The following is a 16,902-nucleotide window of genomic DNA, read 5'->3' on the forward strand; positions in this document are numbered from 1 at the left end:
TCGGGTCACCCTACCAACAGCATCGCGATTGGCAACTTCTGTAAGCCTATCTATATGTACGGTGGATGGATACGGATAGATAGCTGGAGGCTCCTCAATTGTAATATTCAAGCTTAATCAATAATCTTGAAAGAGAATATTGCTACACTTGCCTATTGGCAAAATTTGATATCGGAGAAAATACCTAGCAGAAAATTTCGAATATTATTACTGTCAAATGCTGACATTGGCTTTCACTATCTCCCTTTAACATTTTAATATAAAATAGTGAGCTTTAAATAATTTACTATAGTGGGATTGATGTTTATATTAATTATTAATTCTTTTATATTCTTGCACACACTACCAAGATAAGTATGGCGACATCTACCTATTTACTTCAAGGCCATGTGGGCCGGAACGCTTTTTACTTATTGTTGGACAATCAACTAGGTCGTTTTACACGGGGCACGGAATTGCGCAGGTTAGAGCTGCATTAATTTCTAAAATGGCGCGGAATTGCGCGAATGCATGAACGAAATAAGCATGGAGCACGACGATTTTTCGTTGCATATGCGCACACAATATGCGTTGCAAGTATCTGAATAGCAAAATAATTCTTATTGCTAAAAATAATCCTCATTTCATTTGTGCCACAATGATCTCATGCACTTTACCTTTCAGAAAAAGAAAGTGATTATTTTATCACAGGTCATTCCACACCAAAGAGCGTTGGCCATTAAAAAAACTTCCGGTACATAATAAAAATATATACGTAACAGGTGGTTTACGACAGTCGTCGTTTTCTTGTAATTAGCTTTCATTTCTCTTTTTCATGACAATCTTCTCACTCCTCTTGTTTCCATTGCTCTCTGTATTTTTCACTTTTCCTGGAGATCTCCAATCTACTATTTGCTTGGTCATCTGGTGTCATCCATCCTATTAACATGGCCAAACCAGAGTAGTTGCTTCCTATCTACCTCGTAGACTATATATTTTTCCAATTCCAATTTCTACATTATTGTATCATTTCTAACTTTATCAAGTGTACTCTTTCCCATGTAATCTCTCTTTGTCGTCAAATCCAATTTCTGTTTTTTTTCTTCAATGTCTCATTCCTCCGCTTCTTATGCTATCACACTTTCTGTCGTTGTTTTAAATACTTTTATTTTAGTTTTTCAGTCTATACGTTGGGCCCATAAAATAGAATTTAGAGAATTTATGGTGGTATGAAATCAATACTTTGCTGTTTACAGCACTCGTGACATGGTAGATTAAAAATTAAAATATGCTGTATCACACACAGTATTTATGAATATAACTACCCAGTTTTGACCATTTCAGGTAATTAGCATGGTCTTCTGGACTAACCTTCAACTCTTGATAGTGATGTGAAAAGGTGGAAACCGGTTGAGTCTTTTAATAAATGCTGTGGAATGCAACCGTTTAATTTTGAATTAATCTATCATTTATGATAGTCCTTCCATTCATTATTCCGTTGTCTATCTCTTCGATACGACTTCGCTACTATATTCAATATCGCTACTAAGTATTTGTTGTGGTTACCGCTTTTGCACATTCGTTTTCGGAAATGATATGTATCACTGTCTCAGCATTCACTCCTTGATTCATTCAATATTGAATTCAACTTATTAAATCAATTCAATGGTCCTAGCCCCCAAATTCTGTCTCACCAATGACTTTAAGAGTCTAGATGGCGAAATATTTTCCTGTCAATGTCAGAAAACTTCTGTATCCCTCGAAATATCAATGTGAAATTTACCCAAGAAGTATATATTTTCCATCGGCTTGAATCTGTGAATTAGACTATTTCTCGGCGAAAACAAGTATTTTGATACTGAGAGTGTATTCGCTGGAATTGGTTTTGGAAGCTGTGGCCGACAGCTGCTGAGATCATTTTTGTAATGCTGGAAGCAGACGGGAAAGAAGAATAAGCGTCAAATGAGGTAATAAAACAAGAGATTTAATGTGCCTTCTGGTGGAAGGAGTGACGTGCTTAGTAGTACAATTCCTCCAGCGATCCAGCAAGTATCAGACACCCTCCACAAATCCTTCTTCCCCACTGGGATTTGAAAAATCCCAAAGGAGAGTTAATATTTCCATTGGGTGGTAATTATTATTTCCAATCATACCCGAGATGAATAGCGGAAGAGGGAAAGGAAGGTCGAACACGCCATAAATAAGTCACTGTTCTATTATAACCCTTGTCGCAGTTAATCATTTAACATTTTGTATCCGTATTACAAACCGAACGGAAAAAGTAAAAATCAATTTGATTTTAGAAGTTTCACACAGAAAAGCTAGATTCGACGGGCGAAGTACTTTTTTAACCGTGAATGTGAGTGCTTTACGTAGTGTGCAACACGGATATTTCTTGTCTTATTACCTTACCGTATTTCAATTCACATGCTCAAAGGTAGTACATATCCTTCCTTTTCTTATTGGGGGTTTCCTCACTGGAAATTACCAATAAATGTTAAAGATGTGAGAGGCCGTCCTTACGGCAAGCATGCATCTCTTAAGTACAGAATCAAAGATAATTTTGTAACATATTACCTACTCCTATATTACAACTTTATTCCACGTTTCATAAATTGAGAGAATATGCAGGTCCATAATTTATACGGTGCATTGAACTAAAATCAACTAAAATGGCGAGGATACGGAGAAAGAAAACGAGGATACCATTGTGCCATTGAAATAAAAAAATGGTGGTGGAATTCATTATTTTTTAATATTAATTACTCACGAAACATAAAATTTAAACATTTTAGTGATATCAAAAGACAATCATGCTATCAAAACTATACAATCAAAAAATTGTGGACTTTTTCTGCTAAAATGCAGTTTAGCATATTCATCATATTCAAATCATTTTCCTGTCATACTTGTAAAGGTGGAATGCGGGAGTGAAATGACATAATACTGTCTGTTATGGCATTATTGGTCGTTGAAGAATGAGTGAAGGACTTCGCCATCTGAGTAGCATGTGCCAGCACCATCATCACAAGCCTGAATTTTATTTTAGAATTTGAATTCAAATTCATTATCATTTAGGGCTTCATGGATATACGTGAATGTTCCTTGAAACGCAGATTCTACAAAAATGGCGATTTCACAAGCAATTACGTAATCAAAACCGATAGAAATAAAATAACCCGGAGAATCTTACAAAATTGGTTCCCTTTTATAGAAATTTAAGTATACCGGGACAAGATATGGTGATTGTTTTATGCACAAATTATGCAAAAATTCCACGGAGAAAAAATTATTCACCTTGATAGGGTAGAGCGTTAGATTATATAAAAATCATGCAGATGAATTAAATTAGGACTAGAGTGTTTAAGACAGGAAAAACACAGTATCGTTTTTATGTATGATTTTATTGATGATTGATTAAATAGCTTATTTTTCAAGTTATAACGTAGAGATAATACTGTAATTAGGCATTGTGTTCTTCAGGATGTGGAAATATGAAAAGCGCAGCGTCCTTTTCAGTGGTGGCAGTAGGGATAGTTGGGGCACGAATGAGGGTCCACACCAGCTGGATAGCGAGCACCAGCGCCATAACGATCAGCCGTGATTCCATGTCTCAGGATGGGTCCGGCATAGCCACCGTAAAATCCAGGTCTCACAACTCCGTGGGTCAATCCGGACCATCTGTAAGCACCAGCGTATGTATGAACTGGCGTGGGTCCGCAGTATGGGTAGTTGGGGCAGGAATGTGGGCTAACTCCAGCAGGGTACTCAGTATCAGCACCGTGGGCAATGGCACTTTGGTGCCCGTAGGTGGAGTGGAGGGGTGCGGCGTATGGTGCTACTGCACCATGGTGTCCCACAGCCAGGGCCGTGTTGTCGCAGTAGGGGTAGTTGGGGCAGGCGCGTGGATCGACTCCGGCGGGATACTTAGCTGCTGGTACGCCGGTTCCCATTACGGCTGCCAAGCAAAGGCCAATGATAAGCTGGAGAGCAGAATAAAAAAAATATCAGGTCAAAATAATCTTCCGACGGTGAGAGATATTGCATCCGTCGTATTCGCCTACATTTTGGCCTAATATATTAATTTCCGACGAAGATAGATATTTTAGCCCTCGATTTTGCCTAAAATGTTATTGAGTGAATTAATTTGTGTACTTGATAGATGGGTTTCCGGTTCTCACGGCGGCTACTACACAGGCAATAAGTACAATATGTACAGGTAAAAAATTTCATAAAATATTGAAAAGTTTTGTGATTCTTTGCAACATCAACTGGATGGCTGTTGCATGGAACTTAAATAATCAGCATTAAGTGGTCCGATTTCATTTTTTCATAATATTATTTTTGAATTATATATTTTTATCATGAGGGATTAAATACAATTTGGAAAATATTTCAGTTTTTTTAAGGCTCCAACGATAATTGACTACCCAAGAAACAATTAAGCAGATAAAAGTATAGTATTTTTAATAGTTGATTTGTTTTGAAAATTGTATCTATAATATTTATCTATTCATAATATTTATATATGCGGAATGAATTCAACCCTCGCAGTAACATGACTCTGGATTGAAAAGTAAAAATTAATTGCGTTTAACTATTCCTAGCTAATAAAATTACACGCACAGTGTTGATGAAGAATAGAGAATTTTTCGTATGGTATTGCTAATGTAATTAAAATAATTGTATGATATGTTTTTAAATATCTCCTTTGTATATTTGAAATTTTTATTAATGTACACTCCCTTTGGTATTCGTTCCCTTGCATCAAAAATCCCTCAATTCGTAATTATAAATTCAGCCGTTACCTGTTGAAAAATATTTTTCACTGAATTACAAGTGCTTTTATATTATTTACAAAAATTTGTGACCAAAAAACCAATGTTCCTCGACATAATTATAATATAAAACAGTTTTCGTTTTACTTACCAATGAGGGAGACATACTACGAGGTTCACTTCAAGTATTAGAATGTGAGACGGATGCCCGTTGGCTCTTGATGGCTCGTGTTGAATGTGAATGATGACTCCTACCCAACGGCTATTTATACGCAAATACTTCCCGCCCTCCCATTCCATCCTATAATGAAATTATTGCCACACTTCCAATAGCAGTCACAAAATCAAAGATTTTTATCACGTATAGAAATATTTCCCTCCTGTTCCTTTCTCCTGTTTCGACGCAATTCTGGGGTAATCGTGCCCCTAATTTTAAATTCCTATTCACCAATGGCTCAGCGTATTTTTCGTTGGTGCATGAAAGGGCAGACACTGTGCTATATGAAACTCATTTACCCCGTAGCTGGCTTAACGCATACATGAAGTCGCTCAATATCGTTGTTCGACCACTTTAATTACAGAGTAGTATTTTTGCCTAAACATAGCCTATATTTTGAATTTTTGAGAGAGAATAATGTTTTTCAAAATTCCTCAAATTAAATTTAATTTAATTCTTTACAGACATTTTTACACGTGATTCAATAAATATCAATTTTTAAAATATTGTAACTTTTTAAATTTCATCACCGTGGTATTTTATTGTTTGCATTTTGCCTTTGCTCTATCGCCATAGCTAGAAAAGTCTCAAAGTATAATTTTTACTATAGTTACTAATTTAGAAGATATTCAAGGATGGTTTCATAGGTTTTAACCGCTCACCCTCCGTCGGGCGTAATGCATCTTACCGGCACAGCACGAGTTTTTTTTATTTCTCCGTGCCACTAGGCGTCATTGACCCTTGGCGCTCAATGTAGCTTTTTTGTTTTGACGTACTCGATGCAGCCATTCCCTTTTCGCATTTATGTCGACAGATCAATGGCGGATTATTCGGCATAATGATGCAAATGAGTGGCGCATTAAAGCATAATTAAGGCATTATTAGATAAGTAAGATGGCAAAATAAAATAACACTGGTCTTATAAAATTCACATGCTAAAATACATTAAATATTATAATGCTTTATAGACTTTAGAGCACGTTCAATCGTACCTTGCTGAAACGGTCCAGAGCCGTATGAGGGCATGTAAAGTCCCTATGCCTAGCATGCAAGACATCATATAAGGCCCCTTGCACACACACCGATTTTGGACGGCCGGTTGAATATCGGCTGTCCATATTCCTTTAGTGAACAATGGGAGGGTGTGAGAGCTTGCACACACCGATCACGCGCCGGCACCGGCAAAATGCTGGTTAGCTGCCGGCCATTGTCACTGTGGATCACCGCCGCCGGCTCAAAAACATAGCAACTTGTCGTTTGACCGGTAAAAATCCGGCGTGTGTGCAAGCATCGCTTCGCCGGTAAAATATCTGCCGGCCGTCCAAAATCGGTGTGTGTGCAAGGAGCCTGAGTTCCACTACACTAATAATTGTGCTCTAAAATTTAAAGGTGGACTACTGAGCCAAGCTGAAATCTAAAAATGATTACATTGCGCCTAAACTCAGCAATTCCAATATTGCGCCTGACGAAAGGTTAGGAAAACTTTCAAAAATTATGTTGTGGCACCCTATAAATTGCAGTCCAATATTATTGATACTGACTCTGTGATACTATTGATACTGATACTGTGAGTACAATGAAATCAGATCAATTTCTATCATAATATTTCACCCTTGTTTTCCATTGGAAACCGTGGGCTTCAAAACTGAGGCTTGTATATCCGCATAAATATTTTAATCCTTCCCGTTCTTCTTCACAACATTGAAATTATCTTGACATAGTTTGTTCCCTTCGTATGCATAACCATCCCCAGTGATCACTATTAAAATCAGCATATCTGTTTCCTAGCCAGAGGTTTGATGTTAAAAAATAGATTTGAGCTACGCTCTGTAAAAAATACAAATCTAAAACATTGACCTTATGGTCAGTAACACATAAAACAAACAGAAATCGATAGTTACACTTCTCCTGTGATATTGCAGGACGACATTATTGACCGTTCCTCTAATATGAAAAATTTCTACAAGTATTAAGAACCGTAGCCGTCTTGTTATATTCATTTTCCAACCGGTTAATCATTCCTTGTTATCAGTCTGTGTTTAAATCTATTAATGATATAACCAGTCTTCCATACATGTTCCCTTTTTTTATAATTGACATCTTGTTCAAATGTCAAAGTATGTATGCGGATATGAAGTCTAGTGTTTCATTCTCACATGAACATTATTTATTGAAAAATGATTCTTAACAATCATTGACCAATCCCTCACATTTAGAACGTATTTTTTGATGCATCATATACGCAAATTGGATAGCAAAAAGCAGCTTTCATTCATGTAATTCATTCATGTCCTGGCCGAGAATTTGTCATGCACTTTGTCCTCCATAATTGACAACCACTGATTTTACTTTTTCCTGTTGTACTTATTAATTGCTGGCCTCAATAATTTGAATGCTCTTATGTGATTTTTGCTCATCGATTTCCGCGTAATTTTTGATTTTGTGTCAAACACTTAAAGCACCTTAATGATAACAATAATAAGCTGGCCGACATGACTATGAATTTCAAAGATATGGTTACGATTAGCTCACCAATCATGGCGGCATATTACAGGATTCACTTCAAGTAGTAGGATGTGATGGGATAGTAGAATGATTCGTATTCAATATGAGTGATGATTTTTATTCACCGCCTTTTAATACGGCAATTCCTCCCTCCCTCCCTAAAATTCTTCTACGAAAGCTATCTTCTCGATATCTTCAAGAAGATAGTTTTCGTAGTGTAATCTATCAACTAAGGGCAGTAAATTTTTGTATATTTCTGAGTAATCTAGAAAGTAATCAAACGGTCTCCCACCATGATTTTCCAAGATATCAATTAGCAGTAAAACATTCTATGAACGATGTCCTCGTAAGACATTTAGAATAAAAAGTTGCAAAGAAGACAAATTTTTTTATGCGTCAACAACTTCCTATACTTTTTCAAAACAACTAAATAGTTATAATGATAATAATGATATTTTTATTTCCTCAAATACAAATAATACATTAAATATCTGTAAACAAATATTTTGAATTTGACACTATTTTACCGCAGGTTACCGACCCTCTCCCTTACAAATGCATCCGAAATTTTAAATTTTAATATGGCACATGCTGCATACTTTTTTTCTTTTATACACTTTCACTCAACCGCTCAAAAACTATTGCCTTCAAGAAGAAAATATAAGATATTTGGTTTGTAATATTTTATTAATTATTTATTGATTTCATGGCACGCAGTGCAAGTATGTACGATGTAAAGATTGAGATATAATTCAGTCATTAGGAAATGCATTCTCAAGGACAAAAAGATACAACTCATAGATTTCTAGATAACGCACCTTTTTTGGTACTGGCAAGGGGAATAGTTTGGGCCTGAATGCGGGTCTACTCCAATTATATAGTTGGAACGTACGCCATATTGAGTGGCTTTGACACCGTTTATCTGGATTGGACCAACGTACACACCACAAGAGTCTTGAAGAAATCTTGTAATTGAATAAAAACAGGACGAGAGGGTTTCAGAGTAAAAAAAGACAGTTTGTTTGTTGTTTATAATTTTATTGGCGAATGAGAATATATCTCAGTTTTTAGGTCCTGATAAAAAAGATATAATACTGTAATTAGGCATTGTGTTCTTCAGAATGTGGATATATTAAAAACATTAGTGTCCTTTTCAGTGGTGGCAGTAGGGGTAGTTAGGGCACGAATGAGGGTCCACACCAGCTGGATAGCGAGCACCAGCACCATAACGATCAGCAGTGATTCCATGAGTCAGGATAGGTCTCGCATGGGCACCATAAAATCCAAGTCTCACAACTCCGTGGGTCAATCCGGACCATCTGTAAGCACCGTCATATGCATGATGTGGCGTGGGTCCGCAGTAGGGGTAGTTGGGGCAGGAATGTGGGCTAACTCCAGCAGGGTAATTGGCAACAGCACCGTGGGCAATGGCACCGTGGTTTCCGTAGGTAGAGTAGACATTTGCGGCGTATGGTGCTACTGCACCATGGTGTGCCACAGCCAGGGCCGTGTTGTCGCAGTAAGGGTAGTTAGGACAGGACTTGGGGTCAACTCCGGCGGGGTACCTGGCTGCTGGTACGCCGGTTCCCACAGCGGCTGCCACGCAGGCGAGGAATATTATCTAAGAAGTGTGAAGATCCAAATAGTAAAATAATGACTGCCAATCATTCATGGGCATTTCTGCTTATGTGAATTATATATCAACCAAAGCGCAGCTGTATAAGTACAGCCATTAGAATAAAAATCACGCCTGAAAATCGATCATAAACTTAAAGAAGGAATATTATTAAGATAAACTTGTAAAAATAGTTCACCTTTCCAGAATGCTAGTCATTTCCAGAATGCGGTCTTGAAAAATCGCATTGTGAAGGAAATTAGGGCGAAAGAGTTTATGACTAGGAAAAAGCTACTAGTTTGTTTGCAGTAGGTATATTATTTTTTTGGCGATTGATATTCATTTTCAAATAAATATGTATTACGATTTGAATTTCAATGACATCATGAAATAAAATACCGCAACTAGGTTGATTTGAAGATAGAGTCAGAAATTCACTCGTAGAAAGCTTAATTTGAGAGAGTTAAAAAAAATAACCAAAAACGTGGACTTTCCGAAAAACTATTTGCAATAACATATAATTATTCACTCACCAATGAGGAAGGCATTTTTCAGGAATCACCTCTATAGCCGGAGCACGAACTGGCCCCAAGTATCTCTCTTGATATCTGATGTTGAATGCTACTGATTCCTTCCATACAACGACTATTTATACTAAAATTTCACATTTTATTTATTATCCTTGAAAAAAATTATTCTCTCTCCCCATAAACTAGGGCGTAATCAGCGATCCTGATCACGAATGAAGAAATCCTATACCGAAGATCTCCTTTCCAATTTTCGCGTAATGCTGGGTAATAATCAGTGTTACATCAATATTAAATTCCTCTCTTAAGGCTATACGGTCTCTTGTTCCCACATTAGTTTTTTGTTCCGCTAGATCTATTTTAATGTATTTAATCGGTTTTCATTGAATTAGTAAAATCGAAATGTATCGATAGGAAAAAAAAATTTCCTTAAGGGGAGTGGGTCTTTTTTCCAGAACTAATAAAATCTTCAATATTATATCCGCAAAGTGGATTATATTTTTATGGTCCTGGTCGTGATGTTGTCGTTCATTTTGTCGTTTTAAATGAACGACAATTAGTTTTCCATTTTCGTTTTACATGTATTCATCGGTGGCCTCAATAATGTGAATTCTTACGTAATTTTGCCCTCCATTTCCGCGGTAAATGTAATGCTATGTCACATGTTAAAAGCACCTTAGGGCTACTATTCTCAATTCCTTCCGAATGGCTCTTTTATTTTGAACTTCAACAATTTTACTTTTTGGCCAAGGAAGCATAATTAATCGCAATACACACATATATCATCCTTATGACTTCTTACTATGAAGACGAGGCTTTCATTTTCTTAGCATTTATTTTTATATCATAGGTGCAAGTAGATTTAAGACTATTCCGAAGATCCTGAAATTTCTTTCCTTTGCAAAGATGAAATCGAAATGATTCGATTGTCATTGGCTCAAATTTTTTGGATATCGTGATATAACAACAACATTAATTTTCCATGCCACATTTATTCAACCCAACCTCCTTCTGCCCTTACTGAATCATTCACAAGTTGTACCCTCGAGAGTAATACACTAAGTATTGAAATCACTTTGGGTTGAATTACCTTGTATGGAAAAGGTACTGAGTAGTTATTACTTTCGCTAATTAAACCGTGACATTAAAAAAACCAACTCATGCTCCACCACTAGACACGGGCGTTATATTTGGTCTCTACCTCATCTCAACCTCAAATTAGGTGTATATTAAACTCAATATATCTCTTAAATTAACTGTATAAATAATGAACTTGCGCCATGAGTTATGAAAAATCCCATTTTATTACTTGAGTATTTATTGATTGTGCTTGGGAAGATTTTCATTTACGCTCTTCCAAGAATTCACCATCTGTTCTTCATAGCAGCAAAATATGTACCATGTAATCCTTTGTTTACCCTAACTTCATTAAAATTATTTTCGCATAACCACACCCTTTGTTCACTATTGACAGCAGCATTGAAAGTTCGGATAAACTCCTTCGGCATAGAAGAGGTTATTATTGACCATTAGTCCATGATGAAAATTTTCTGCAAGCGTTGAGAATGGTAGTTTTTACTTATTTTCCAACTGGTTAATCAGTCCGTGTTTCAAACAAGTATATAATATAATATAACCATTCTTTCACTTTCTTTTCAATTTTTAACGGTTGACATCTTGTTCGTGTACCAACCGTGACGCTGATGAAATCTAGTGTTCTATTCTCTAGTGTATGCATAGTCATTATTTTAAAAAATAATTCATAACAATCTTTGGGCATTCCCTCACATTCTGAACTTATTTTCGATCCATCATATCCGAAAAAAAAACATTATAAACATTATTTTTCATTGTAAGGGCGTGAAATTTCTTTATTGAGTTTGTTAGAATAGGACGTGATGTTATTATGTGATATGAACTAGAGCTAACTTTACATTTTCCTATTGACTATTCCTTTTTCCATGAATTTATTGAGGACTTCAACAATGTGAATTTTGTCACCTGCTTTATGCCCCTCAATTTTTAAACATTGATGTAATTTCACGTGTTAAAAGCGCCATAGGGCTATTATTCTCCATTCCTTCCCAGTGGAACAGTATTTCAAAGTTCTATGGCTATATTTCTGGGACAGTTAACTTTAAATAACCCCAATTAACGTGGACAGCATCTGTACGGTCTCTTATTTTATGAAATATTTATTACTAATGATAACATTTTGAACAGACGGAGGAAGGCTGGATGAGTAGGAGCTATGTGATCCATTTTAATTTGGAAGAGCGATATTAGAATAGCAGTGGTAATCAATGGGTTTAGTAGTCTATTTATTCTGCTTAATAGCCTAATAGCCTATTTAGTAGATTTTATATAATCTATATAAAGCGAAATATTTATCGATTGTATCTAATTCTATCCACTGTGATATCAAATCCCAAGAAGTGGGGGAAGAAGCTAGTTCCAAGAAGTGAGAAATGTGGAAATTAAAGAAAGATGTGATTTTTTAAAGTATACAAACTTCATTTATTATTAAAAATAATATACATTTGCTCAGGCTTTTACCCTGGAAGGCTTTATGCGGTCAAGGATACAGAAATCAATCTCGTATAATGCGCTTTGTAAAACAAAGCATCGACGTTTTCTTATTTACACACAAATAAATGTTTTTTTTTAACTGGAGTAAGTATCTCAGACTAGGATAAATTGGTTTCAAATATGAATACTTTGGGTGCAATAACACGTAATTCAATTCAAAGTTGGCAGTAGGGGCAGTTGGGGCAGGAGTGTGGATCTATAGCAGCGGGGTAGTGGGCACCAGCACCATGGTGGGCGGCTGAGACACCATATCCCCAGATTGGTGCTGCTTGAGCACCAGAAAATCCAGGTCTCACAACTCCGTGGGTCAATCCGCACCATCTGTAAGCACCAGCGTATGCATGAACTGGCGTGGGCCCGCAGTATGGGTAGTTGGGGCAGGAATGTCGGCTAAATCCAGCAGGGTACTTGGCACCATCGCCGTGGGCAAAGGCACCTTGCTGTCCGTTGGTGGAGTAGACATTTGCGGCGTATGGTGGTACTGCATCATGGTGTTCCACAGTCAGGGCAGCGTGGTCGCAGTAGGGGTAGTTGGGACAGGCAGGCGTGTGGAACGACTCCGGCGGGATATCTCGCTGCTGGTCCTTCGGTTGCCACAGCGGCTGCTAGGCAAAGGCCAAAGATAATCTGGAGAGTAGAATAAAGAGAATATCAGGTTAAATTAATTTTCTTCTGTGAGAGATATTGTATCCATCGTATTCGCCAACATTGTAGCGTAATACAATTTTGCTTTCAATTTGGCAGTTGGGACACCAGTTACCATAACTGCTGTCGCAACGACATTAAGAACGATCTGTGAAGGTAAAAAAAATCATAAAATAATGAAAATACCGTTATTTTTTTGTTATATCAACTGGATGGGACCTACATTATCAGTGTAAAGAGGCTTTATTTATTTTATTCTCATAAAAATATTTCTAAGCAGTACATTTAAAAACGTGGATCAGCTCACTATTGAGGGATTTCTTGCAATACAGAAAATATTTCAATTTTTGGACGGCTTCAACGAGAATGACTACCCAAGAAATATTAAAGCACATAAAACTAAATTGTCAACGGTAGATTTGTTTGTAAAATTATGTCTATAATATTTAAAATGTTGCAGAGTCAAAACTCCTCTCGAAATTCAATGACTGCAATTACATGGTTCATTATCACGATCTATTAAAAGTCACTAAGTTGATAAAAGTTAATTAGACCACTTTTTTGTTGAATATTTGAAAATTCTAAAGATGTTATTTCTACTCAGCGAATATTTCTGTGATTATTTATAGAATTGAACCCTTGGCAGTGCAAAAATATTTTAATGGATATGCTGTCTCATATTTTTTTGCATGTATCAATAAATCCATTAATCTTTATCATAAATTCAGCTATTGCTCTCGAAAAAATTAAAAAAATATTTTTTAAGTAAATTACAAGTACTACCGTGGTATTTTCGAAAATCTTCACAAAAAACAATGTATCTGGCAAAAAAATCAGCGTATTTCTAAGATGATTTGTTTTGATTGATTTGAATGGCTACTATTTACTCACCAACGAGGGCGACATTTTACGGGATTTACTTCAAGTATTAAGATGTGAGATAGATGCCCGTAGCTTGATGTCTCGTGCTGAATATGAGTGAAGATTCCTATTCAACGGCTATTTTACCAAAATACCTTCTGCCCAAGTATTCCATCCTGTCATGAAATAATTGCCACACTTCCATTGGCAGTCATATAATAAAAGATTTTTATCACACGTATAGAAAATTTTCCCTCTTTTCCTCTCTCTCGTATCGACGCAATGTATTGCTTTAAATTCCGTCTCACCAATTCCTGAACGTATTTGTTCCTTGATGCATGCAAATGAGAACGACCGCTGTATGGAACTCACCTATCTCGTAACAGGCTTAATGCATAAGAAATGGCTCCATGTACTTGTTAGAGAATTTTAATTAAAGAGTAGTATTTTTATCTATAGAATTATTATTCCATTGCCCAAAACTGTTCACACATTTTATTTGCGTGATAATGATGTGGCGAGTATTATTCAACACCATAGTGAAGTTTATTCTGGGTTTACAAGCACTTAAAGCAAGTTCATTTTCTAATGTATGGTTCGCAGTATATGAATGAAGAATAATTTAAATGTAAGTAGTAAATATTTATTGTATATGGTATGCATAATAATTAGGCATGGTTTAGCTTGTGCATTGTTAAATTCATTGCCTACATTTTAAGTTGAAAATGTAAAAAAACAGATCCGACATTTCGAATTTTTTGAGAGAGAAGAAAAATTTCAATATTCTTCGCACTGACTTTAATTCCTTTCTCGACTTTTTGCTCGTAATTCAAAAGGTATGAATTTTAAAGAATTTGCAATTTGCAAGTTTACTCGCCTAATTGGTGCATTTTTTCATTTCAACATGGCTCTTTATTCTTCGCTAGAAAAGTCTCAGGCCGTGTCTAATCCACGGTAATGCGCCCTACGTGTATTCGTGTGTAAACGGGTATTCTCAATTAATTTGCCTTGAATCACCTCAATTTCCAAATAAATCAACGTAAGCTTTTCACTTATTTAATAACGAACGAGAATCCAAAGACCGCAATAATGATGATAATAATAATTCATTCACGGGAATTGATAACGCATTTCAAATTTTACGTCGTATTACACAGACATCCCAATAGATATGCGAATCGAAATAATCATTGCACAGGTCCGCATTACACAGGTCCTCATGATCATGGAAGTAGCCACCAATACCGAGGTATACACCCAAATCACTGTTTCGTTGTTTTCAGAGCAATGTGTTTCCCAGACTGCAAACTGAAAGATCACGCAGATTACCTCGCGATAAAATTGAACTCCCTATATGTAACGCATTTATTCATGTAATAAAGTTGGGAAAATTATTGTGTTCCAGAAGAAAAAAGAAGAAAGTTGGTTTGTAAAATTTCATTTCTTTTTATTTGGTTTCATGACTTGTAGTACAGGTGTGTAAGATGTGATGACTAAGAGATAATTCTGCCATTATTGAATGAGTTCCTTAACCCTCATATGGATTCTCTGCGCCTTAGCGGCGCTCGTGGTTTTAAAAGTGGTGTAAAAATTTTCCTTTCCAATGGATCATTCTGAAATTTTCAGTAGTCTATTTTTTCTGCCTTTTACGTCTACGTATAAAATTTTGTTAGCATAGTGTCGATAGTTTACATTTTATTGGCCTCTAATGGAAAAAGTTACGTCGTTGGATTTTCGGCGCCGCTGCGGCGCTCAGTATTTCCTCGTCGCTACGTCATTGACTGCACTCCTAATGTTAATGTCAAATCATTTATGTTTCGTATGAAATGCTATAATATATTTATTATCATATTTTTTATATTTTTAAACATTATAAACAAAATGAAATTGTTAAACAAAAGGAAAATTTTACCATACCTATTTTGCTTTCTCTTACAGCTAAAAATCAAAATATTTACCTCAATATGATGTTCATTGACAAAACTTCATCTTTTTACAAAATTATTCATAAAAACCTATGGCTAGTCAAAGTTGTTTTCTCATTGGCCGCCGACTTAGTTTTGCTTGGACCGAGAATTTCCTCATCGTTACGTCAGGGTCTGCACTTTCAACACTAATGTCAAAGCAATAATGTTTCATATGAAATGCTATAATCTATTTTAATCCTATTATTTAATTTTTAACTTATAAACCAAGTGAAATTGTTTAACAAAAGGAAAATATTACAATACCAATTGTGCTTTCTCTTTTAGCTAAGAATCATTACGTTTGCTTCGTTATAATGTTCATTGACAAAACTTCATCTTTTTGCGAGAATTATTCATAGAAACTCATGCCTATTCAAAGTTGTTTTTCCATGGCTTCCGACTTAGTTTTGCTTGGGCACCTTCTCCGCTCCGCGTCCACGTTACTGCCGTGGTGATAGTCAGCTTTGGGTAAATACTAGAGTGACTCTGTTTAGAATTACTCCAAGCAGCAATTCTAAGAAAAATTTAACACAATGCATTATCCGAATTCGTAGAATAATGCTTCCTCACCGTTGTGTGAATATTTTTCGCTGAATGAGTAACTGTAACTTACCAAGAGGTTCAGAAGTTTCACCGACTACCCTTGAAGAACACATCGCACAGTTATTGTTATATGTCTTGTACTTTTCATTCGAAAAAAATCCCTTTGCGGCTACGATAGTATATACAAAATTGCTGGCGTTTATATAGCTACTGATGACGTGACAGTTTACCATTGAGGTGCAATCAAGATAACTACCCAACTAATTTCGTGATAGAAAATAATTTCTCTTTCCTGACGATGAGTTTAGACTTTACATGGTAAAAATCGTTTCATTATGAATAGATGAAAAGACAATTTACCATGAGGTGAAAATTTGTAAACATATATCTCGTTTCTATGTGTACTGAAATGTACAGATGTTTTATGCATTGGGGGTGTTACTAACGTAAAGGGATGAGTGAGAAGGAGAAAGGAGAAGGAATGCCAGGAGGTTGTTTTGAGGTGAAGGGGCGGTAGTGTGTAGACTGCCAAGGATCGGGGAATACCCAGATCGTTAGGACAGGTAGGAGTAGAAAATCCTTATCGCAAAAAAGGTTGGGAGTGCAAGGAGGCAATTAGATACAAAAGCCTGCTTTTTCTTCATCCTTCTAACGCTGCATGAAGGACAGGGAACAA

At 36.2% G+C, this 16,902-nt stretch overlaps 3 protein-coding genes across 3 annotated transcripts; all 3 read right to left on the reverse strand.

Moving 5' to 3' along the window:
- Nucleotides 1-3,364: 3,364 nt before the first annotated feature.
- Nucleotides 3,365-4,968, reverse strand: LOC124169535 (cuticle protein 1-like). The gene is made up of 2 exons (XM_046548171.1): nucleotides 4,909-4,968; nucleotides 3,365-3,962 (listed from the first exon to the last, which is right to left on the reverse strand). Exons 1-2 carry the CDS (start codon nucleotides 4,921-4,923, stop codon nucleotides 3,495-3,497), a joined length of 483 nt encoding a protein of 160 aa, XP_046404127.1. The 5' UTR covers nucleotides 4,924-4,968; the 3' UTR covers nucleotides 3,365-3,494.
- A 3,554-nt stretch (nucleotides 4,969-8,522) lies between these two features.
- On the reverse strand, nucleotides 8,523-9,693 carry LOC124169775 (cuticle protein 1-like). The gene is made up of 2 exons (XM_046548508.1): nucleotides 9,628-9,693; nucleotides 8,523-9,100 (listed from the first exon to the last, which is right to left on the reverse strand). The coding sequence occupies exons 1-2, from the start codon at nucleotides 9,640-9,642 to the stop codon at nucleotides 8,633-8,635; spliced, it is 483 nt and encodes a 160-aa protein (XP_046404464.1). The 5' UTR covers nucleotides 9,643-9,693; the 3' UTR covers nucleotides 8,523-8,632.
- A 2,672-nt stretch (nucleotides 9,694-12,365) lies between these two features.
- LOC124168720 (cuticle protein 1-like) lies at nucleotides 12,366-13,761 on the reverse strand. Its single transcript, XM_046546985.1, has 2 exons — nucleotides 13,747-13,761; nucleotides 12,366-12,812 (listed from the first exon to the last, which is right to left on the reverse strand). The coding sequence occupies exons 1-2, from the start codon at nucleotides 13,759-13,761 to the stop codon at nucleotides 12,366-12,368; spliced, it is 462 nt and encodes a 153-aa protein (XP_046402941.1).
- Between the last annotated feature and the right edge of the window lie 3,141 nt (nucleotides 13,762-16,902).

This window comes from Ischnura elegans, chromosome 12, assembly GCF_921293095.1.
Source record: "Ischnura elegans chromosome 12, ioIscEleg1.1, whole genome shotgun sequence".
Classification (NCBI taxonomy): domain Eukaryota; kingdom Metazoa; phylum Arthropoda; class Insecta; order Odonata; family Coenagrionidae; genus Ischnura; species Ischnura elegans.